The sequence below is a fragment of the Andrographis paniculata genome, unplaced genomic scaffold (genome assembly GCF_009805555.1).
Source record: "Andrographis paniculata isolate CXL003 unplaced genomic scaffold, ASM980555v1 Contig98END, whole genome shotgun sequence".
NCBI classification, from domain to species: Eukaryota; Viridiplantae; Streptophyta; class Magnoliopsida; order Lamiales; family Acanthaceae; genus Andrographis; species Andrographis paniculata.
In genome coordinates, this window is record NW_026137637.1 from 2,734,425 (window position 1) to 2,761,043 (window position 26,619).

The window sequence follows — 26,619 nt, forward strand, 5'->3', positions numbered from 1 at the left end:
ATAAATTGATTATCGAATTTATTTCGATAAAATTGTTATGATTATCAAATTTATTTTGATAAAATTATCGAACTTATTTCGATAGAATTATTGAGATTATCGAATTTATTTCGATAAAATAATTTTGATACCGAAATTTATTTTTCGATAATTATTTTATATTCTCGCGATATAATAATTTTCCAACAGGTTAGTCGACAACACTCTTTGCTTCTAGGTTAGAATTTTTGTTGTGCTTCTATATGAGTTTGATGGACTCATGAACGTTCCACTTATTTGTTTTTGTTTTGATTTAGTATCAAAGCCGGTAAATTTCAGTATTTTCAATTGGTTTATATCTACATCATTGTTTTTTTCCTATACATCAATATAATATACATATATATATATATTTATATTTATATCTAAATTATTTATTTTTAAAAAATAAATTTAAATAAATATATATCAATATGTAGATAATTTTCTTAATATATAATACAAAAAACGTTAAATATAAATAATTAAAAGTATATATTTGTTTGTTTAGTAAAATTGTTTAAAGGAATATTTTTTGATGTAATGTAAAAAATTGTGTAAATAATATAAAAATAATAAATATGTATATATATTATTATTATTTTTTTAAAGATGTATTTTTGGAAAAAAATATTTTTTATTAAAAGAACAATACATCTTACTGTTTTTATGCACAAGAACAATTTTTGTTTTTAAATATATTTTTAGGCAAAATACTTGACACAGTTTCTCCTTGTCGGAGAAATCTACTAATGCGAGTAGTCTTAGCTGCTGTAATATTATTATAGGATTAGCCAATAAAAATATTAATTATCTTTACCCACTATTTTTTATATATTGTATATAACATATATAAGTAAATATATATATAGATGTGTGTGTTGCGTGAGTGTATATATATATAATGTGTACCTTCATATATATTATATTATATAATTAAGTCGGATAGTATTAATATGAATGAAGAGGCAGAGAGAGAGATTGAGAATTGTATTATGTTTGTGCAGAAATGATTCTTTTATTCTATTCCATTTATATACATGTACAGGTAAAAGTTTGGTTGTGAATAAAAGCATCCACGTATCCTCTATGTCGACATATTCGTGTAAACTTCACAACACTCCCCCTTGGATGCTTTTGTACGAAGAATATGCCTCATTAAAACCTTACTAGGAAAAAACTCTGTGGGACAAAAAAATCGTAGTGAAGGAAAAAGAGTACAGCATTCTTGTATCGATTCGCTCCCCCTGATCTGAAAATTATTTGAGATACCTGAACCAACGCATTCCAATTTTTTTTAACAATTTTTCAAATGTTGCAGTCGGTAATGCCTTGGTTAATATATCCGCCAAATTATTATCTGATCGAATTTGTTGCACATTGATTTCACCATTTTGTTGTAGATCATGAGTAAAAAAGAATTTTGGTGAAATGTGTTTCGTTCTATCTCCTTTAATGTAACCCCCTTTCAATTGAGTTATACATGTTGTATTATCTTCATACAATGTAGTCGGGGAGATTTTATCGTCAGATATTAACCAACAATTTTTCAGTATATGTTGAGTCATTGATCTCAACCAAATACAATCTCGACTAACATCATGTATTGCCAATATTTCAGCATGTTTTGAAGAAGTGGTAGTTAGAGTTTGTTTCATTGATCTCCAGGATATCACTGTTTCCCCACAAGTGAATATATAGCCAGTTTGTGACTTGGGTTTATGAGGATCAGATAAATATCCTGCATCGGCAAAACCAATGAATTCATGTCGAGAATATTTCGTGTAAAATAACCCGAGGTCAATTGTTCCTTTGAGATAGCGAAAAATGTGTTTAATCTCATTCCAATGTCATCGAGTAGGCGATGAGCTGAATCTTGCCAATAAGTTTACAGAAAATGAAATATCAGGTCGGGTGCTGTTAGCAAGATACATCAATGCGCCTATCGCACTCATATATGGCACTTCTGGGCCAAGTGTTTCTTCATTTTTCTCTTTCCTGGTTGCTTATTGTTCCTCAGAGCTGTCTTTAAACGAGAGCCTTGGCCTTGTGCTCGACTACATTGGCCTTGCTGCCAAGTATCAGATGTCCCCTGCTTGCCAGGTTCGATCTATGCTCCTCTTCAATTTGGAGACGATTAATCAGTATCGCCATATCCGTTTCCTTTCGTTTGTGTTTCAAGTAAATTTTGAAATCACCACGACTAGGTAGTAATTTTTCAATTATCGTCGCCATTTGGAAAGCTTCACTTAGCTCCATCCCCTTGGCCTGGATCTCATGCAAAATCAGCTGAAACGCATCAAGTTGTTTCGTAACGCTTTTTCAATCGACCATTTTGAAATCCAGAAACCGACCGACGATAAATTTCTTTGCACCAGCATCCTCGGTTATGTATTTTTTCTCCAGCGTCTCCCACAACTACTTAGCCATTAACGCATGCCGGTAGACACCGTATAGGGAGTCGCTCAGGCCGTTCAGTACATAATTTTTGCACATAAAGTCTGAACGAATCCAGAATTTCATAATTTACGCATTCTGTTCTTCCGAGGATCCTTCCGGCACAGATTCAACGTGGTCAGATAAAACAACATCTTCTGCTGCCATGTTTTAAAATTCTGCCCGTTGAATTTTTCCGGCTTATCGGCTGTCGCGGCAACAGGCTGCATTACATGGTCCGTAACAACAACATGTTATATACTCTCGAACTCATCTATTTGCTGTCCTGCAGATGCAACGAGACACTATGCAAGTCCTACAGCCATACGCTTGTGGACAAGGCAGAACAACAACAGGCTGTTTCAGTTAGGCATCAACAGGATGCCGTTTCTATAGTCTAGCAACAGGCTGGTTGGAGGTCGCAGCAACAGGCTGCGCCCCTCCATCGCGGCCTTGAAGGCCTGTTTGTATGCTGCCTTCGTAGCCTTTTCCGTAGCAGCCCTCCTGGCTGCCTCTCGCTCTTCATGCCTGGCAGTAACGATTTCAACGGCTTCACTTGTTGTGTGGGGTGGTTGCGATTCTGGAATAGTATGAGCGGAAGTGTGAGACTCGCTGGAATCCACCTCTTCATTCTCGTATCCGTCCGCACCAATCTGAATGTCGTCGTTCAGATTTCTGTCAGGATCGTTCATTGCGTCGATCATCGCCTCATCTGCAGGTACGTTTTGGGCATCCACTATCTAATTGTGGATCTGAGGAATTTCGATTTGGTCACGGATCTGAGGGATTTCGTCAGCCATCTCAGATTTTCACAAAAAAAAAGGGAATTTGCTTCAAGATTGTTACACAAAATTTTTATTGAAAATTGAGATGTGCAAATCAAAATCAGATTAAGAACTTATTCGAGTTTCGCATTGTACATGATCTCCTTGAAGCAAATTCGGCCCGCCACCGGTTGCTTTCCAAGATAAAACGAATCAATTAGGGATTCACGATCCCTCCACGAACCGAACCAAGAAAACGTTTTGGAAGTTTTTTGGAGAAAATCAAAAGAAAAGGAAAATAGAGACTAAGAGAACAACAAACAATTTTTTTTATTCACGTTGAGTTTTTTTATGGTGGGTGTGATATTTAATTTTAGGAAGAAGATTAAATTAAGATGCCACAAAAGTAGCAACTCCCTCCCAAGTCTGAAGGCCCAAAGCCCAATCTTGACTATATATATATACCCAATGACCCATGTTAATGCTAGGCCCATTCACAAATTGAGCTTAATCCAACCAATTAATTCTTTTAATTATAGATGGGAGTACATTATATTTATGGAGGGTGGAGTCCTTTTGTTTTTCCAATGTGGGATAGACCTTTCACATTACCAACACAACTTTCTTTTGATCTCTTCCTTTACGGCTTGGTAAAGAAGAATATGAAGGGGGAAAAAATTAATAAAAGAAAAGAAGAAAGAGAAATATGAAAGATGAAAAAGGAGGAATAATATTTTTTTTAGCTTTTCTTTTTTTTAATTACAAACGGTAAAAAGAAAGAAAAAGAAGATTGTGAATGAAAAAAAAAAAAAAAAAACTCGCGAAATCGTGAGAAAGAAAAAGAAAAAAAAATGGGAAAGAAGTGCAATAAAATTGAGGTTATATTTTGATTTTTTTATTTTTTATTTAAAATTATTCTATATTTTTATTATATTTTATAAATTATAATTTAATAATAAATAGTAATAGATATATGTGAATAAAATTTTTTAATGTATATAATTGTTTCTTTTTATGGTATTTCACTGATATTTTTAAAAGTATTTTTATTTTCTTCTAAGTGATTGTTTTATATTTTGTAGAAAAAAACGAATAAGATACAAAAAGATGTTGAAATAGATAATGAATATCACATTAACAATTTTATTGTGTTCATCTATATCAACTATTTGATTTTAATATTATTATTTTGATTTTTTTTTCTTTGATTTTATAGATATGCTATTATTATTAATATTATTGATTATATGGTATTCTTAAATATAAGTTTAGAATTTCAATATTATATATTTTAGTTTTTAATCCGTTGTTTGAAGATGTTGCTGGAAAGTCATCATATCGCTGCTACTGGTTAATTAAAAAAAAAAAATGCAATACTATTACACTAAGAATATTTATAATTTATATTTTTTATATTTAATAAATTTATTAGATACTATATTGTCACTATTAATTATTTTATTTTAATATATTTTTTTTTTACCTTTTTTTTTCAAATAGATAAATCAACAAAAAAATCTAGATAAAAAACATATACGAAAAACACTACTATTATGATACAAATATTTTAAATTTTTTAATTTCAATTTGAAATATTTATGTATTTATTTAAATATTTTTATTTTTAATTAAAAGTGATGAATAGAGAAAATCTAAAAAACACGGAAGAAAATAATTACGTTACTTTAATTTTTAATTATATTTGTTATATTTTATAAGTTTATTTGATTACATATTAGTTTTATTATTATTAGTTGTATTTATTAATTTATATACTATGATTATTTTTTCAATTTTTCTTTTTTTATTTAAAGATAGAAAAATGATGGAAATTTTTTTTATGAAAAATATAAATGAAAATAATTTTATTATCGTAATAATATTTTAATTTTAATTTTAAATTTATATTTATTATATTTTATAGATTTATTATTATTAATTCTATTTTTATAAGTTATTTATTATGTATAAATAATTTTTTATAATTTTTTTATTTTATACTTAATAAAAAATTATCTTAGAATATAAAAAATAATCTTAAGAAAAATAAAAAAAATAAAACAAATATCAATGCTGTTTTTTTGTCTAATTTTAAAATTTTAGACTTATAATACTAGGTATGAAAAAATATATGATTAATATAAAAAATATTTTTTTGTAAAAATAGAATGTATTTTGTGTAAACATATATATATTTATTTATTTTTCATATTTTATTATTTCATTTGAATTATTATTTTTTTTTAAAAAAAAATATATATAGTTGATTAATCAATAATTTAATTAATTATGTTTGAGTTAATTAATTGTTTAGATTTGATAATTATAATACTATTAATGCAATTGTATATACATATATATATTTGTATATTAAATTGAGTTGATTCGAATAATATATTTTATATGTATAAAAAATATATGTATTATTTATAATTAATATATAATTTAATATAAAAATAACTCGTGCTATGCACGGGTTACACGCTAATAATATAATAAATAAAAAATAAATATTTGATTTGATGTTTTTGGAGAGAGAAAAAAATTGAAATAGTAAAACCAAAAACAAAATTGCACAAATAAACACACATGTTGTTTGATGTGATATAAATATGTATATATATTAATATGATATTTTGAATGTAAAATTAATTTTAATACTCCCTCCGTCCCATAAGTAAATATTCATTTGCTTTTTTGCACGTAGTTTTAGAAATATTAATATTAGGATATAGTAGGAATAAAGTAGAAATGACTAAAATAACCTTATTAGTATGGGTGATATAAAGGTAATGACATTTGTGTAATATATTGTAAGTTGTAAGGGTATTTGTAATGTTAGGTAGATGGTACAGTTACTTAAAAAAAAGGAAATTGATAATTTGTTATGTATGGACGAACTAAAATGAAAAAATTGATACTTTGTTATGGGATGGAGGGAGTATAATATTTATTTACCTGTAATTTTTAATAGATCCGTCTTTTATACTATATATAAAAAATAATAATATTTTGTATTGAATTGTTAATTTTTTCTAATGAGTTAATATATATATGATATTGATGTTTGTTTATTGTATTTTTTAAAATATTTACAGAAAATCTTTCACTTAAGTGAATAAATCCATAGTATAAAATAAAAATAATAATAAACATATATATTAAAATAAAAACTCAATTCCTACCTATCAAACAATTGAACAACACATTTTTATTTAACATAATAGTATTTGTTAAATAATATAACACCTTTTTGGTTTTTATGATAATGCACAAAATATTTAATATTTTATTTATTGCATCATTTTCTTTTTTCTAAATTAAAATATATACAAATAAATTATTTGTTCAAAGTTGATGTTTGATTGTAAATATACATATAATATGCGAATTTTATACAAATAAAAAAAATTAAAATATCTAATATAATATTATTTGAATTAAATAAATAAATAAATAATTGACCAATATTTTATTTTATTATCATTTTCTAAAAATTATGTAACAATTTATCTAAAAAATATCTATATCTTAAATAATCGGTAATAATTATATTTATATTACTTTTAACTATCTTTTAAATCCGCACAAAAATTTAAATATATACTTATTAATTAAACATGGAACCCAAAAGTGCGCACTGGGTAAACCCTCGGTCGAACCTGAGGCGTCGGGAGTTTGAACTCATGTGATTAGTCAAACTCCTACACCACCAGACTATTTCTTACGGGACGACTCTGCAATTAATTTGTTTGAATTATACATTGCATTATTTTAATTTGAATGGTGATTTGAAGACTCTTATGTCGTAAAGAAATTTGGCTAATTTGGGATAGTTAAAATTACTGACCACTATTTACCAGATTTTCATTCAAAGAGATGCAACTTGAGATTGCCCTAGTAGAGTAGAGGCAAGATCGAAGGATTTTGCATTTCCATTTTTTCATTCTTTTCCTTTTCTGTCTCAATCTCTCGTAGACGCATTTGGAACAACATTGAGATATTGTCGGCGTCGGCATCAGCGTCGTCAATCAGAGATGAAATATAGAGGGTGATTATGTTTTTGCTTCATTTGATTATTACTAGAAGATTTTCACTTTATCCGTGTGTAAATGCAATAGAATAGTTTTGGAGAAAAATAAAGAAATTATCTTATTTATAATCAAAATAAAGGGTCTATATATATAGGGAATACAAAACAGACTCGATATACTCAAATTTAAATAATCTAATCTATGCATAAGATCAAGTCTAAATATAAATGTACTAAATCTAAAATTGAATATTTAAAATATCTCAACAATTATTACTAGAAGATTTTCACTCTATCCGTGTGTAAATGCGATAGAATAATGCTTGCAAGTTTTAAAATCCCGATTTGTTTCTAGGGTATGTTAGATAATTGGTTAATCGGTTATTTATTTAATCGATGAAATTTAATTTATAAATTAAATTCATGATATTCGGAATCGATTATTCGCTGAGTTAAAATGCAGATGGACTATATATTGGTTATTAAACATATGAATGCCGGTAGATATAGGCGCGCGCCGCCTGTCCGAACCAGATAATATGGTTGTGGGTTTGTGCTTGGACTTGGATTTGGTTAATAAATGGATTAATATAGTCTATTGTGCTACGAAGCTTAATTGAAATGACAAATAATTTTTTGTCAAATCTAAAACCCAAAAAATTAAATTTATATACCAATAAATAGCCTCAAATTAAATGTATGTATGCATGCATGAATATATAATGCATTTCAAATATAATTACATGCATAATGCAAAATACAACTTATGGTTGAGTTTATACACACGTGCATGCATGAAAGTCACCATTATATGCAAGGATTAATTAAACATGGTGGTTATGCAATTCAAATTTTAAATTGCATAATGGTGATTAATGCATGATATATTATGCAAATTAAATTGCATGAAAATGTTTGTAAGTTTTCAAAATTGCTATTTATTTGCAATTTATTGGCATGTAATTAATCTTCTACCGTTACATCGTGGGAGTGCCTATAAAAAGGGTGTTGTGCATCTCATTTAAAAAAATAAGAACCAAGAGAAGATCTCTTCTCTCTACACTCCTCTCCTCGGAAATATTTTCCGGTGGAGTTTCCGATGAGTTGTCCGGTACAAATGACAACTCTTTCTTAACTATTAAGTCTCCCGACATAGCTCGTATTCCTCTCATTTTAGTTCGCCGGAGCTCCGAAATATTGGGGTGCCACCTGATTCGGAGACGAACGTCGTTTTATGTTTGGGAACGTTACGCCTACGCCATGAACCGGAGGTACTACCGGGGCGTATTTGTTTTTACAGAAAGAGGTTCTACCTCGACTCGACGTGATTATCGAAGTTATTTTGATAAATTATTGTGATGATTATCGAATTTATTTCGATAAAATTATTGTGATTATCAAATTTATTTGATAAATTGATTATCGAATTTATTTCGATAAAATTGTTATGATTATCAAATTTATTTTGATAAAATTATCGAACTTATTTCGATAGAATTATTGAGATTATCGAATTTATTTCGATAAAATAATTTTGATACCGAAATTTATTTTTCGATAATTATTTTATATTCTCGCGATATAATAATTTTCCAACAGGTTAGTCGACAACACTCTTTGCTTCTAGGTTAGAATTTTTGTTGTGCTTCTATATGAGTTTGATGGACTCATGAACGTTCCACTTATTTGTTTTTGTTTTGATTTAGTATCAAAGCCGGTAAATTTCAGTATTTTCAATTGGTTTATATCTACATCATTGTTTTTTTCCTATACATCAATATAATATACATATATATATATATATTATATTTATATCTAAATTATTTATTTTTAAAAAATAAATTTAAATAAATATATATCAATATGTAGATAATTTTCTTAATATATAATACAAAAAACGTTAAATATAAATAATTAAAAGTATATATTTGTTTGTTTAGTAAAATTGTTTAAAGGAATATTTTTTGATGTAATGTAAAAAATTGTGTAAATAATATAAAAATAATAAATATGTATATATATATTATTATTATTTTTTTAAAGATGTATTTTTGGAAAAAAAATATTTTTTATTAAAAGAACAATACATCTTACTGTTTTTATGCACAAGAACAATTTTTGTTTTTAAATATATTTTTAGGCAAAATACTTGACACAGTTTCTCCTTGTCGGAGAAATCTACTAATGCGAGTAGTCTTAGCTGCTGTAATATTATTATAGGATTAGCCAATAAAAATATTAATTATCTTTACCCACTATTTTTTATATATTGTATATAACATATATAAGTAAATATATATATAGATGTGTGTGTTGCGTGAGTGTATATATATATAATGTGTACCTTCATATATATTATATTATATAATTAAGTCGGATAGTATTAATATGAATGAAGAGGCAGAGAGAGAGATTGAGAATTGTATTATGTTTGTGCAGAAATGATTCTTTTATTCTATTCCATTTATATACATGTACAGGTAAAAGTTTGGTTGTGAATAAAAGCATCCACGTATCCTCTATGTCGACATATTCGTGTAAACTTCACAACACTCCCCCTTGGATGCTTTTGTACGAAGAATATGCCTCATTAAAACCTTACTAGGAAAAAACTCTGTGGGACAAAAAAATCGTAGTGAAGGAAAAAGAGTACAGCATTCTTGTATCGATTCGCTCCCCCTGATCTGAAAATTATTTGAGATACCTGAACCAACGCATTCCAATTTTTTTTAACAATTTTTCAAATGTTGCAGTCGGTAATGCCTTGGTTAATATATCCGCCAAATTATTATCTGATCGAATTTGTTGCACATTGATTTCACCATTTTGTTGTAGATCATGAGTAAAAAAGAATTTTGGTGAAATGTGTTTCGTTCTATCTCCTTTAATGTAACCCCCTTTCAATTGAGTTATACATGTTGTATTATCTTCATACAATGTAGTCGGGGAGATTTTATCGTCAGATATTAACCAACAATTTTTCAGTATATGTTGAGTCATTGATCTCAACCAAATACAATCTCGACTAACATCATGTATTGCCAATATTTCAGCATGTTTTGAAGAAGTGGTAGTTAGAGTTTGTTTCATTGATCTCCAGGATATCACTGTTTCCCCACAAGTGAATATATAGCCAGTTTGTGACTTGGGTTTATGAGGATCAGATAAATATCCTGCATCGGCAAAACCAATGAATTCATGTCGAGAATATTTCGTGTAAAATAACCCGAGGTCAATTGTTCCTTTGAGATAGCGAAAAATGTGTTTAATCTCATTCCAATGTCATCGAGTAGGCGATGAGCTGAATCTTGCCAATAAGTTTACAGAAAATGAAATATCAGGTCGGGTGCTGTTAGCAAGATACATCAATGCGCCTATCGCACTCATATATGGCACTTCTGGGCCAAGTGTTTCTTCATTTTTCTCTTGTGGTCTAAATGGATCCTTTATTGGATCGAGTGCCCTGACGATCATTGGAGTACTTAGCGAATGTGATTTATCCATCAGGAACTGTTTTAGTGGCCTTTTGGTATAATTTGATTGGTGGATAAATGTTCCACTTTCCAAATGCTCAATTTGCAGACTAAGGCAAAATTTAGTTTTTCCAAAATCTTTGATCTCAAACTCCTTTTTAAGATATTCAACAACTTTCTAGATTTCATCAGGGGTTCCAATTAAATTGAGATCATCGACATATACAACAATGATTACAAATTCAGACCCATTTTTCTTTATAAAAACACATGGACAGATAGGGTCATTTATATAACCTTATTTTGTTAAGCTTCCGCTGAGACGATTGTACCACATTTGGCCTGATTACTTAAGCCCATACAAAGATTTTTGCAATTTGATACAATATGATTCTTTTGGCTTTGATTTGAATGATTCAGGTATGTTGATCCCTTCTGGGATTTTCATGTAGACGTTATTGTCTAAAGAGCCGTAAAGATAGACAGTAACCACATCCATTAATCGCATATCAAGATTGTTGTGTACTGCCAAGCTCACCAGATACTTGAATGTTATTTCATCCATGACCGGCGAATATATTTCTTCAAAATCAATACCCGGTCTCTGGGAAAAACCCTGGGCTACAAGCCTTGCTTTATATCTTGTGATATCATTATTTTTATTTTTTTTTTCTCACAAATACCCATATGTAACCAACAGGTTTCACGTTTTCCGGTGTTTGGACTATAGAGCCGAATACTTGCCATTTTTTCAATGAATCTAATTCAGACTTAATTGCGTCTTTCTATTTTGCCCAATCATCTCTTTGCCGACATTCATCAACTAATTTTGGTTCATAATCCTCGTCATTTTTCATTATATCGAGTGCTATAGAATATGCAAATGCATTATCAATATTTGTTTTCTTTCTGTTCTAATATTTTCCACTAGTGGTATAGTTAACAGAAGTTTCAATAACTTTATTATCACTTTCATCATAATTTATAGTATCAACCTCTTCAGGGGTTGTACTGACCTTTTCAGGTATCTAATTATTGTTGATCTCTTCACCAGTATTTACAATTTTCTTCTTTCGTGGATTATTATCCTTGGAACCCAACGGTCTGTCACGTTTTACGCGGGCAGTATGATCATTAGCACTCGGCATTTTCCCTTATGGGATATTTATTTTAGCTGGTGCATTTGCTGCTGCAATATATGATTTTGTAACTCTGGCATTATCATTAAAAGCATCAGACAATTGGTTTGCAATTTTCTGCAAATGCACAATTATTTGAACTTCAAGTTCACTATGTTTCGTATGAGGATCAAATTCAAGTGGTATTTTCCACGAAATTTCTTTTTTTAGTTGATTACTGTCTCCCCCTAATGTCGGAAAATGTGATTCGTCAAAATGACAGTCTGCAAACCTCGCAGTAAATAAATAAGCCGTTGTTAGTTCAAGATATTTTGCGATCGAGGGTGATTCATACCCAACATATATATCCAACCTTCTTTGAGGTCCCATTTTCGTACGTTGAGGTGGCGCAATTGAAACATAAACAGCACACCCAAATATTCGCAGGTGAGATATATTTGGTATTTTTCCAGAGACCAATTGAGTAATGGAATAACAGTGATAACTTGTCGGCCTTATTTTCACAAGGGTTGTTGCATGTAATATAGCATGTCCCCAACATGATACGGGAAGTTTAGATCTCAGTAACAATGGTCTAGCAATTAATTGCAATCTTTTGATAAGGGATTCAGCCAGGCCATTTTGCGTATGTACATGGGGAACAGGATGTTCCACAGTAATCCCAATTGATATGCAATAATCATCAAATGTATGTGATGAGTATTCTCCAGCATTATCTAAACGTATTTTCTTTATCGGATGAACTGGAAATTGTGCTCGCAATTTAATTATTTGTGCAAGTAGTCTAGCGAAAGCTAGATTGTGAGTAAATAACAGACATACGTGTGACCATCGCGTTGACGCGTCAATTAGTACCATAAAGTACTTGAAGGGTCCACACGGTGGATCTATTGGTCCACAAATATCACCCTAAATTCTTTCTAGAAAAGCTGGGGATTCAAATCCAACCTTTGTTGGAGATGGCCTGATTATTAACTTCCCTTAGGAACAGGCAACACAGACAAATTCATTCGGACTCAAAATATTTTTCTTTTTCAATGAGTGGCCATTTGAATTTTCAACGATTCGTCTCAGCATTACATTGCCAGGATGTCCAAGTCGATCGTGTCATGTTTTAAATTCGCTAGTAGCCATTTGGTCTACTAGGTGATATGTTTCAATAGCACTGATTTTTGAATAATATAAGCCGGAAGAAAATGATGACAATTTTTCTTTCACAATTCTTTTGCCATTCACAATCTGAGTTATCAAGAGATACTCATTTTCTGCCTCATTCAATGTTTCAATGTGATACCCATTTTTTCAAATATCACTGAAGCTCAGCATATTCCTTCGAGCTTTGCTCGAGAACAAGGCATTTTCAATTGCCATTTTTGTCCATTTTGGGAGATATACAATAGCCTTTCCTGAGCCTTTCGACCATTTTCGATGCAACACTGATAGTAACAATAGTGGTCTTTCCCATATTCATGTGGGAGAAATAACATTTGTTTTTCAGAATGTTGTGTGTCGTAGCACTGTCGATAAGGCAGATGTTGTCATCAGCTCCAAAATATTTGGCATTCATATCTTTGCAAGAAGGTAAAAATAATAAAAGACATGTATTAGTAACATAATCAAAATAAACTTATATTATATGGGGTAATACAAAAAGGGGGCAAAAAACATCAAAATAACAAAAGAGATACAACATCATTTTATCATTTAACATCATCAACTATATCAAGCAGATCATCAGCATCCAGGTGCGTGATATTTTCATTCATCACATTGTCAAATGTGTCATCGTGGGCAGCGTGATTTGTTTCGGAGGCAATTCTTCCCTATCTTTCTATTGAGGCCCGATAAAATTCAGCCAAGTGACTAGCTGTGCGACAAACATGGGCCCAATGGCCTTTGATTCCACACCGGGTGCATTCCTCGTCATTATTTCTGTTTCTCCCGGTGTTGATTCTCTGTTAAGGTCTGTACGGCCTTCTGTCATTATAACACCGATTTGGCACATATCGGGGCCTGTTTTGATAATTATTATAACTGTATGCGTTTGCCCGGCCCCGTCCGCGATTCTGATTTCGATCGCGATCAATTCGCTGATTTCTTACTTGCCCACGACCATGCACCGGATTTGCCGAATGTATTGCATTTGCCTCTGGAAATTTATTTGCACCTGTCGCCCGAGATTCGTGATTTTTCAACAGCAATTCATTATTTTGTTTGGCCAATAAAGGACAGGTGATCAGCTCAGAATATTTCTGGAAGCCTCTTTCACGATACTGTTGCTGCAAAACCATGTTAGAGGCATGAAAAATGGAGAAAGTTTTCTCCATCGTATCAGATTCAGATATATTTTCGCCACAGTGGCGCAGCTGTGATGTTACTTTAAACATGACAGAATTATATTCTTGGACTATTTTAAAGTCTTGAAGCTGTAGGCTTTGTCATTCGCTTCGTGCCCTGGGCAACAATGTCAGCCTCAAATGATCATATATTTCTTTCAATCTCTCCCACAATTCAAGTGGAGATTCCAACGTGACATACTGCATTTTCAGTGTCTCATCGATGTGATGGCACAAAAAGATCATGGCCTTTGCACGATCTTGGCTCGGGGAGTTTTTATCGCGGGCAATGGTATTTTCCAAGTCCAGTGATGTCAGATGCATTTTAACATCGCGAGCCCATGCCATATAATTTTGGCCAGAAACGAGGAGAGTGAGAAATTTCTGTTTGACAAGGTTATACATAATAAACAAATAAAATATAAAATATTACCTTGCGGAAAATAAAATATATAATCGTGCTGATAACGTGTTGTAATATTATTATACAATTAGTCAATAGAAATATTAATTATCTTTACTGCTAACCACTATTTTTTATATATTGTATATAATATATATAAGTATATATATATATAGATGTGTGTTGCGTGAGTGTATATATATATTTATATAATGTGTACCTTTATATATATCATATTATATTATTAAGTAGGATAGTATTAATATGAATGAAGAGGCAGAGAGAGATTGAGAATTATGTTTGTGCAGAAATGATTCTTTCATTCAATTCCATTTATATACATGTACAAGTAAAAGTTTGATTGTGAATAAAAGCATCCACATATCCTCTGTGTCGACATATTCGTGTACACTTCACAATATTAGCAAAGTTTTATGTTTTTAGATTAAATAATACTATCTCTATCTCACTTAAATAATCTTACTTTTTATCTAGGGGATGTTTGATACAAAGAAATGAAAATATTTTTATTTTTTTGTTTGGTTGAAATAAAAACTTGATAGTTGAAAAATAAATTATTTCTCATTCTTTAGTTTATTTTTTCAAATGGGTAAAAAAATAAATAAAAATAAAATAAAAACAGTGCAGCTTGTGTTTTTTCTTTTTTTTTTTTCAATTTAACTTTTACAATTTACTATATATTTGCCATTTTTTTCATATTATTTAATTTCTATAATTTTTATATTATTTCAATATCATAAAATATTATATCTAAATTATTATTATAATAAATTTAAAGAATATTTTAAATTACTATCATCATCGATTAAATAAAAAAGTAATAAATTAATATTATAATTCATTATTAGTAACTCTTTAAATACAACTATTTTAAATACCGTGCTCAACTCAAACGTATCAAGTGTAAAAGGACGGAGAGAGTAATAAAATAAATATTATAATATTTTTCTTATTCAATTTATTATTTTTAAGTGATTGATTTATTATTTCCGTTAATAATATACTGTCCTTTCTTTATATATGTAGTATATATATATATATATATATATATATTTTAATCAAATTATTTGTTTAACCAAATAAAAAAATCAATCATCAATTTTTACTGAATTAAGTTTTTTTTACGATCACAGTTTTTACTACCATTTTATACAATTATATTCGTTGTACCAAATGCACCCTAGAATTGTCTTATTTAAATAGTTCATTTCCATTTAATTCTACTTGATGTCGTGTTCCAATATCCAATTACCATTACCAAAAAATTGACTTTTTGTAGCGCCTAAACTGTCCGTAACAATAAGTTCGTTACAAAAAGAAGTTTTTGTTGCAAAATTAATCGATACAAAAAATTATTTTCGTTAGTCAACTTTTTTTTCTTTGCTTCGATAAGTTATCCATAACAAATACATATAGGACAATATGTCGTCCTATATGTCTTTGTTACAGAATTCAAACCGTAATAAAAAATCAATATTTTAATTATAAAAATAAAAAAATTCATATAAAATTATTTTGAAATTTAAAGAAAAAATAATCATTTGTTTTGATAATTATCCGTAACAACTACATATTAAACGAAATATTATCCTAACTAATTATATTTGTTATGCACTTTAGATTGTAACAAAAAGATTAATCTTATAATTATAAATAAAAATTTAAAAAACTATATAAATATATTTTAAATTTTAAAAAAAAATAAATAAATAAAGTTACTGAAAAAGTATACTAAGACGAAATTCACATCGATTCAAAAGGGTTTTCCCCCAAATCGATTCTTTCCCATCCTTAGACCCCAATCGACGGTGCCCTCGACGGCTCGACCATCTACTCCTCTTCCTCTCACCACCGTCCAATCACCGGCGACACTTCAACAGGTCAATGCTGCACCACCGCTCCGCCTTACCGTCGCGCCTGCCTCTGCCCAAACCCGATGCCCCACCATCCCCAGCCGTGGAACGCCGCCCAGACCATCTCCGTTCCGCCACCACTCGTCACCGCGACCACAGCCTCTCCGTCCACCATCGTCTCCTGGACCGAGCTAAGGCCACCGCGAACCACCACCCTACTTCTCAGTCTCCACCACTGTGGCCTCGCCTTCACCCAGCCCAACAAATCCAACCGATGCCGTCATCTCCTCCTCTCATTTAAAATTGTTTGTTTGGGTATTTTTCTATCTTCCCCTTCAATTGATTATCAGGTAAAATTGTTCCAATTGTGCTTTATTTATGGTCACTGATTTTTGTGAAATTTCTTTTTTTGTTCCCCTCTTCTCAGTCACGATTATAAGGTTAATTGTTCTTATTGTGTTTGATTTAAGATTGGTATTGATTTTTAAAGAATTTCAGTCTGGTTAGAACATTGGTGTGATATAGGGGCATGTAGTTAGTTGCTTTGGACTGATACTGCCAAAGTGACAACTTTGAATTGAATTTAGTTTTTCTTGGGAGTTCTTGTTCTTGTTTTGTGGTTTCTAGTTGATGTTTTGTGAAATCAGCTTATTTTTAGGCATATTCGATGATTTGGATTGATATTTCATAATGATAGGCATTGTTAATTCTAACTTGAATATAGTCTTCTTCTTTGAATTATTGTTTGTGGTTGCAAAAAGTTTTGATGGTGGATTCAAATATGAAACCTTTTGAGCTTAAATTAAACTTTGACTTAATTTTTGTGAGGTAAATTGTCATTGTTGGGCTTAATTTGAGGTTTACTTTTGAGGTTGGTATTGATTTTTATAATGGAATTCAATTTCCCTTCTGGTAGCAGGTATGAGATGGTTGTCTATTGTTTTTTGAATTTCTATTGATATAATGAAGCGAATACGCATTGGTGGTGACTCGAGTGTTTCCTTTGAAATCCATTTTGTATAGTTTTTAGGTGTTTCTGTATTAAATAAATCACAATGAACAATTGTTTCGAGGATCCTACAGAGTAATGATATGATGATGGCTCTTCTTAAATGAATTTAAAGGCTTTGAAATAATATCTGATTTTCTACTTAGCTCTGTGAAAGAAGAACTCTTCGTTGTCTTCCCACTTCTAGGTGAAATTTGATTTTTTAAATGGTTAGAAAAAAAGTGAGTAATTGCAAACACACTTTTAATGATTTTATGTTTTCTAATTTTCTTTTATGGAAAATTCACAAATGAACTATCCTTTTTATTTCGTTATGAAGAGTTTTCATATAATTTTGCACTAACTTATTAAAAGTTTACATTTAGTTTTGCAGTTTTAGTTATTCCTCTCTAAAATTCCAGATGATGATTTTATATATTTTTTGAGCTGTTGTGTGATATATTGGCTTATAGGCTGTTCTCATTTACGATTTTAGTTAAATTAGATTTTGCTATACCTAATGATTGCAATGTGCTTTATTTCGATCGATGTTGGAATTAGTTTTAGCCATTGCCCTTGCGTTAAATATGTTTGGTTAAATGTCTTTTAGCTGTTGTTGCATTTTGCATTTTGCTTTGGGAAAAATTAAAAGCTACTCATGACTTGTTGTTTAGTTTAACTGTAGTTCCTCATCGGTGTCAACTGTAAATGTTCGAGGGCGGACAAAATTCAAGTGTGAGAAAATTATGATTAGCCCTAGTAATAAAATTTCTCAGCTTACAGGCGTTCATCTTTAAAGGGGAGTATGTATGGCTATTTATTTCTAATATTGGCTATGATAATTCGTGTTGTAGTTATTTAGGCTTAGTGTAGTCTAATCTGTATTTTGCATCCTACTAGCATTGTAAGTTCAACTAGATTAGTTTGTTAGATGTTAGAATAGTAAGTAATTTAGTATAGATTCAGTCATGCTATGTTAGTATTTGGTTTAGTTTTGGCCTTCTAGGTTTAGTCCTTAGCCTAACATTAGTTCTCTCATTACTTTAGTTAGTTGTAGCCATATTTGTTAGATAGTTTGTAAGTAGTTTAATATTAGCATAGGAGAAACTAGATTTAAGTCAATATATAGCTTAATTAATTTGATTAGTGTAACTCTGTATAATTTTGTCTGCTGCTATTGTAGGAATAATTAGTCAAGCTAGTTTACTTTTTATTTTTGTTGTCGTCTGCTGCATATTTTTGTTGTGTGACCTTGTTTGGTTGCTAGTTGTTCGATGTATAATCTTTTTATATAGAAGTATAGTAGTTGTTGTTGGTTAGTGATAGTTATAGTTATATTGTTAGGTTCATTTTCTGAGTCCTTAGGATATTGTAGTCTAATAGTTTAGCTAGTTGTTCGTATAACTCATTGTTGCTAACCACTTTAATTGTGCTTGCCACCATGGATGATTTGCCGGTATAATCTACAAACATACTTTTGGTTTGTTGGAGTTTTGCTTCAATGCTGCATTAGGTTGGCTGCAATTTATAACTTGCGATTTAGGCAATGTTGATCTTTTAGCCTACTAATTTGTTATAGCATAATTTTACTTAGCTTGCTCTGTTGTATGGAATTATTTTTATTGTAGTAATTGTGTATAAGTTTGTGGTTGTTTGATCTCAAATTTGTAGTTAGGACAGTTAGTTGACTTATATGTTCCACGCAATTTTTTATTCTTGAACAAATTTTTCCCTTTATTTTATATGTTTGTGTTGCAATCATGCTCTAGTTCCAAATATTACATGTAAAGAAATATTTGAGGTCATTTAATTGTACAACGTGAAATGGACATAAAATGGATCCTGTGTAAGATTGTTATATCTAGCATCTGGTTATATCGTTGTAGGGCATGTCTAGTTGGGTTTAAGGTAGTTGTATGGTTGAACGTTATTTTTAGGGCTTGATTGGTGGTTACTTGGTTGCTATTGGAGAATTGTGTTCGTTTTTTTTACTGAAGGATTGTCCATCTATGATCGTGGTGATTTATAATTATTAGTATATGTGTAAGGGGAGTTGGCCCCTATGGTCTATGTTGTGTTATTTATTTTCATAATGTTCAGGGGTTAGCCTATTTTATTAGTGCTTTTCGAGTTTATTTGTTATTATACTTGTATTTAAGATAGGGTCCCTAGATCAAGCAAAAGTGTAGTTTTATTTTATTATATTCATCCTCGTAACTAGCGCTCATTTAACCTATTTATATAGGTGATACCCTAGCCATTGTTAAGGTGTATGTTACAACTGTAATGGTCCTGGAGACCGCACTTATCCTCCCAACTAATGCTGGAGCGAAAATTCTCGGTGATGTACTCGACAGAGATAATATCGAGTGGATTTACCAGGATGTACGCAATTTTTTATTTACTTTATTCTTTTGGAAATTAAATTACTTCAATTTCTGTAATAAATGCTTATATATTATTAAAAACACATTACAGTTGGTTCGCCGCCCGTGATTGCAGCCTCCATGATTCTGCACTCGACTTGCTGGGTCATTCATAGTAGTGTTTATGAGTTGCCCTTAAGATTGTACTTCCGTATGATATCAGAATTATCTATTTACGTATTACTTTTGGGTTTTGCGTATCGTTATTTAGTAGGTTGTTATGTTGGTGTACGGATTGGTGTTTTGTTGGGATGTTTTGTTAGCACCGTTGACGACTAATATTTTATTTTTGGCTGGACTATGAACATCGTCTTATTGATGACCATGTGTAGTATTTTGATGGATTTAGAAAGAATTATGATAAGATTAAGTTTTAAATTATCAAATGGACTTTATTTATGGCGACAAAACTAAAATGCCACACAGGGACGTCTTTTGTAGCATATTTTTAGTTACGGACAGTGGCCTCTACAAATGGTAATGAATGGTTGCCTGACTTTTGTCATGATTTTTTGTTGCGGAGGGGGCAGTCCTGTCGTAATGTATTGTTGTTACGGACACATCTTGTAACAAGAAGTTTCCTGATAAGATTAGACATTTGTAACGCATTTGTTGATTCGGACATATGTCGTAATAAATATTTTTCTGACAGTATTCAACTTTTGTTCCGCAGTATTTGTGTCAGATATTTGTCGGTTCAAAAACATGATTGATGTTTTTGTTACATACCAAAAAATATAACAAATATAATTAACACGTGCTTATTTTGAGAGTTGACCACCTAATATTTGTTACGGATTTTGTTGCGACACGAACTTTTTGTACCGCGATTTTTCATAGCGGTCATAATCCATAACAAAGTCGATACAAAAAGCTATTTAGCACGAAAAATGAGTTTTAGTTACGAATATTTGATCGTTACAAAAAGACCCTTTTTTGGTAGTGTACCAATTATCCAAATTATATATATATATATCAAAATACACTCACATTATGTATAAACCCAAAAGTGTTTTGAACTTCTATATTTTATATGTAAATTAACTACTAATATAATATTAATTTTTTAATCAACTATAAAGTTGTTTTGAAACCATTTAGATGAGACAATAATATATATATTTATATATATTTGTTGAATTCTAAAATTTGGAGGTTTCAAATAGTTCCTTGATTCGTTGGTGTGGGTTTCGAAAATACTCCAGAGAGTCTGTCCGTCGTCGGATTAGAGGCGGCTTCTGCGATGGAGTCTGCACGGCATTGATTTTAATCAAGGCTTTGAGTCTAAACGACCGATTTCGATGGATTTAAACGAACATCTACTAAAACTCGGATAAATTTACTAGAAAACGGATAAAAATATGCTAGAAATATAAATACAAGTAATTCGAATTAAAATGCATAAATGGAAACTAAAAACTACGAAAAGAAAATAGAGAAATATGTGAGTTCATCTTCTTGTGCGTGTGTGTGATGTATTTTTTCCTAGTTTTAATCCTAAGATAGAATAACTGCCTCTTCCCACTAAAAGGGGCAGTTCCAATTATTCCTCCATCACTCTCAACCGTTTGGTAACCTCCTTCCATCATCTCCAACTGCCTGGTAACCTCCTTCCATCAATGTCCAACTATCTGGTAACCTCCTTCCACTACCTCCAATTGTCTGGTAACCTCCTTCCATCAACTCCTAACCACATGGTATCCTCCATCCATCAGCTCTCAACCACTTCCATTGTCTCTGGACCGGGTTCCACTTGCCCTGAACTTCTTCCACATCATTTGGACCAGATATGGCGCTTACTCCGACTTGTTTCCATCGTATTCCTAGTCGGTCCACGGGGATATGTCCCCAACAACATCGAGTTAAATGGAATCTTCGGTTTTCCTTTTGTTGGTTTGTTCCATGGAGCTTTTTGAATAAAGTATGAAAGTGCATAGGCCCTCCACTAATGTTCAGTACGAAATTATTAACTCAGGGCCAATGGAGGTAGTTATCCCATGATCTGTGGAAGCTGTTGCTTTCTATTTTGTGGAGGCAACCTTCCTTTACTTTGTGGAAGCACTGCAGTCCAATGGAGGTAGCTGTTTTCAATCCAATGGAGGCAGCAATTTCCAACTTTTTGGAAGCATTATTCCAGGGTGGAGGCGTCATAATCCAAGGAGTTTATGCCCCAAGATCTATGGTGGCTGCTGCTTTCGGCCCTGTGGAAGCACCACAATCCAATGGAAGTTGTTGCTTTCGGCTCTATGGAGGCAACAGCTTTTGGCTCCGAGGCTTGAAGCTCCATTGTTGTTGAGTGGCTCCGTGGCCAATGAGTTATGACTCCACTTTTGTCTTTGAGCCTCCTTCACGTTCAGGTGCTTTTGGACCCATGTTCAACAATGCCCTCCTCAAAATGGTTGGACAATTGCTTCCATTGAGCCCATGTCTTTTTGCTTTGAGCCGTTTGCTTGAATCAACTGTGGTTACTTCTGTCAACAAGGGATCCTCCTCGACTTTCACTTCTTGGACTTCAATTCCATCCCAAAACATCAATGTTTGATGAAGTGTCGAAGGCACACACTCGCATGCATGAATCCAATTCCGTCCCAAGAGAGCCAAATAGATTTGGCCTACTATCGATCACTATGAAAGTGATGATATTTCCTTTGTCCTCCACTTGAACACTCAAAGTGATCATATCTGTTGGTTTGTAAGAATTCTCCATAAAATCGGTAAGCCGTACAAATGTAGAAATCAAATCATCACTAGTCTTTCCGAACTTCCGTAGGGTTTCAATTGGCAACACATTCACAGAAGCTCTACTATCCACCGGAACTTGGTCAAACGGATAGCCATTCATCGAGACCCGAATGTGCAAAGGCTTGACACGTTGGTTTTGGCCACGCCCGAGCCTCTTAAATTCTATCATCGTTGCCACATCATTCCATTCGAAGATAGGCTCTTCGTCAACGACAACTTCCTCTAACTCTTGAACTACTTCTGGAGGCTCTTCTACTTGCTTCCTTTTTTGAAAAGACTCCATAGCCTGGTTCCTTAGCGGCTTCACAACCTGTTTTCTTTTTGGAAGTGGCTCCACAACCTGCTTCCTTTCTGAAAGTGGCTCTAGAACTTGTTTTTTTAACGGTTCCACAGCCTGCTTTATTTCTTGAAGCGGCTCCACAACATGCTTTTTCTTTGAAAGCGACTCCACAGCCTTCTTCATTTTTTAAAGCGGCTCCACAGCCCGCCTTCTCTCTAAAAGCGGCTTCACAACTTGCTTCCTTGGTAGCTCAATGATTTGCTTTCTTTCTGGAAGTAGCTCCATAGCCTGCTTCTTTTCTTGAAGCGGCTCCAGAGCTTGCTTTTTCTCTAAAAGCGGCTCTACAGCCTGCTTCCTTGGCAGCTTCATGGCCTGCTTCCTTGGCGGCTCCATGGCCTGCTTTCTTTCTGGAAGCGGCTCCACAGCCTGCTTTGTTTGCGCCTCCATGGCCTGCTTCCTTTCTGGAAGTGGCTCTACAACTTGTTTCCTTAGTGGCTTCACAGCCTGCTTTCTTTCTTGAAGCGGCTTCACAACCTGCTTCTTTGGCGGCTCCATGGCCTGATTTCTTTCTGGAAGCGGCTCCACAACCTGCTTCTTTTTTTGAGGCAGCTCCATGGCCTGCTTCTTTAGCGGCTCCATAGCCTAATTTCTTTCTGAAAGCGGCTCCATAGCCTGCTTCTTTTTTGGAGGCAGCTCTATTGCCTGCTTCCTTAGCGACTCTATAGCCTGTTTCCTTAGCGGCTTTGCAACCTGCTTTCTTTCTGGAAGCGGCTCAATATCATGTTTCGTTTTTGGAGGTGGCTCCATGGTCTGCTTCCTTGGCGGCTCCATGACCTGCTTTCTTTCTAGAAGCGGCTCTATAGCCTGCTTCTTTTTTGGAGGCAGCTCCACAGCTTGCTTCTTTGGCGGCTCCATAGCCTGATTTTTTTTTTAAGCGGCTCCATAGCCTGCTTCGTTTTTTGAGGCGGCTCCATGGCCTGCTTTCTTTCGGAAGCGGCTTTACAAACTGCTTCCTTAGCAGCTCTGCAACCTGTTTTCTTTCTGGAAGCGACTTCATAGCCTGCTTCATTTTTTGAGCTTCCATGGCTTCTAGAACCTCTGCCTCCGAAGACTCCTTTTCGACTGGAGCCTCAACAACCTCTGGAGTCTCTGCCTCCACAAGCTCTGGAGCTTCCATGGCTTCTGAAACCTCTGCCTCCGCAGATTCCTGTTCAATTGGAGCCTCCAAAGCCTCAGGAATCTCTGTCTCCACAAGCTCTGGAGCTTCCATGGCTTTTGGAATTTCTGCCTCCGCAGACTCCTTTTCAACTGGAGCCTCCACAGCCTCCGGAGTTTCTGCCTCCACAAGCTCTGGAGCTTCCATGGCTTCTGGAACTTTTGCCTCCGTAGACTCCTTTTCGATTGGAGCCTCCATAGCATCTGGAACTTCACTTTTGTCTATTGCTGTTGAAGCTCCATTGCTGTTGAGCGGCTCCGTGGCCAATGAGTTCTGACTCCACTTTTGTCTTTGAACCTTCTTCACGTTCAGGTGCTTTTGGACCCATGTCTAACAATATTATAAAAATCACATAGTATAAAAAAATTTTATTAATTAATATGTCATTGTTAGTTCTTTTATTTTAAAATGATAATTATGAATTTTATTTATTTAATTAGTTAAATTTTAATTCTTAATTATTGTTTTCTTAAAAGGTTAATTAATATATTAATTGTTATCTAAAAATATGATTTTTCTTTTTTTGTCTATCATCTAAAAATATGCTTATTTTTTAAAAATAAAAAATTATATTATAATTTTTTTCTTAATACAATATAAAAGATAAAAAGTATACGCCAAAATTCGTAAAAAAAAATTGAGTCTTCTTTTTAATGATGGAGGTAGTATTTGATTTTCTTCATAAAGTACATACTCATTCATTATTTAAATTAATTTATAGTATTATATTTTTTTAGAAAGTATATACTCATTCATTATTTAAATTAATTTATAGTATTATATTCTTTTAAGCATCTCAAGGTAAACATTTTTTCTTACAAATCTTTTAAAAACAAACTTAAACACTCATTTTAAGAATAACATCTATCTAAACTATATTGTTTCTAGTTGTTTGTTTTAAATTATTGCCATAGGAAAATGAAAAATGAAAAAGTTGTTTTTTTTTTTTTTTTCTGAATAAGCGCATGATTATAATTGTGTCATATACAATTTTACAAGAAAGGTAATTTTTTAAAATAATTTTTTATGGACAAAAATATTTATAACCCACGCTCGATTTCTAGAGTATGGATCATTATTCTTTGTAATTTAAAAATAGTATGAGACTCTTTATATTTTTAAAATGTTACACAATTTTTTTTAGAGAATTATGTAGAATATTTTTTAAAATACGAGGGAATATTATGCAATTTTTAAGAGATTTTATACGATATTTTCAAAATACGAAAAAATTTCGTACAATTTTTAAAATATAAAGGAGTATGATACACTTTTTTTAAATCTAAAATAAGTTATAAATAGTTTTGCCTTTTTTATTTTAAAGATATTGATCAGTATCTTTAATAAACAGATATTTTAAGAAGGATAAGATTGTATTTGCACATTTGATTAATTGTAATAATAAAAAATTGATGACTAAATTGGATGTTTAGATTTCTGTAAAAATAACTTATTTAGATAAAATATACTCCTTCTATCTTGTAAAAATATAGTACTCAATTTGTTATTTTAACGTGTCTACCAAAAGTATGTTCATATCATATTTAATAAATCTTCTTTAAATTTATGCCAACTATTTTTTCATTTATTTATAAGAATATCACTCATAGATCTTACACAAATTTTTAGAAATTATAAGTATTAGTGTAACACTCCGGCCCGTAAATCACACGCATCTTGAAAAATTTCCCAAGAGTCACACATCTTCAAATTACCCTATTAATATAAATAGTTCATTCAATCAAATTATTCTCTATTCAATTTTGAAAGACCTAGTTCATTAATACATAGAAGTTGACCTAGCAGCAACTTAACTCCAGAGTATTATAATTACTAACCTTATAAAATTTCATTCATTACGAAAGTACACAAATAATACTAAAATAGTACTCTCCGTCTCAACTAAAAGGATTCAATCATTATCGTATGTTCCATTCAAAATTATTCATTTATTATTATAGTAAAAGTAACCACACAATAATATCAAAATACTTTTAAATTTTATATAAATTACAAACATATTATTACAAATATACATAAACTACAAATGACAAAAATATCAAAATTATTTTATATGCTTTTACTAATCAATAAAATATTATTATTTTTTTAATTTACTAAAAAACTCGAATGGAAAGAAAATGAGTTTTTTTCTTAGTTTCTGTATCCAAAATATTTAAGCATATAATTTTATAAAACAGAAAAAGTAATTCATTTAAAATTGAGTAGAAACATTTCAACAAAAATAATATAAATTTATTTAAAAATAAAATGAAAATGATTTGTTTGAATAAAAATGGATAGGATAAGTGTATATTTATTAATTTTTTTAAAAAAATAAGAATCAAAGACTAAAATTAAACTAAATTAATAAATAAATGATCGATAATATTATTTTATTAAAAAAAAATTAAACCTGACACATATTTATGAAAATGATCAAACCATCATTTTAATAAAATAAAAATTTAATTCCAAAAAAAGTCGTAGC

The 26,619-nt window shown here is 31.6% G+C and overlaps 3 protein-coding genes across 3 annotated transcripts; 1 reads left to right on the forward strand and 2 right to left on the reverse strand.

Moving 5' to 3' along the window:
* Positions 1-16,419: 16,419 nt before the first annotated feature.
* LOC127243985 (uncharacterized) lies at positions 16,420-20,030 on the forward strand. The gene is made up of 3 exons (XM_051264254.1): positions 16,420-16,791; positions 19,710-19,849; positions 19,943-20,030. The coding sequence occupies exons 1-3, from the start codon at positions 16,560-16,562 to the stop codon at positions 19,958-19,960; spliced, it is 390 nt and encodes a 129-aa protein (XP_051120211.1). The 5' UTR covers positions 16,420-16,559; the 3' UTR covers positions 19,961-20,030.
* A 3,068-nt stretch (positions 20,031-23,098) lies between these two features.
* LOC127243779 (gamma-gliadin-like) lies at positions 23,099-23,551 on the reverse strand. The gene has a single exon (XM_051263941.1). It carries the CDS (start codon positions 23,549-23,551, stop codon positions 23,099-23,101), a length of 453 nt encoding a protein of 150 aa, XP_051119898.1.
* Positions 23,552-23,554: 3 nt separating this feature from the next.
* Positions 23,555-24,326, reverse strand: LOC127243780 (uncharacterized). Its single transcript, XM_051263942.1, has 2 exons — positions 23,916-24,326; positions 23,555-23,830 (listed from the first exon to the last, which is right to left on the reverse strand). The coding sequence occupies exons 1-2, from the start codon at positions 24,324-24,326 to the stop codon at positions 23,555-23,557; spliced, it is 687 nt and encodes a 228-aa protein (XP_051119899.1).
* Positions 24,327-26,619: the final 2,293 nt, after the last annotated feature.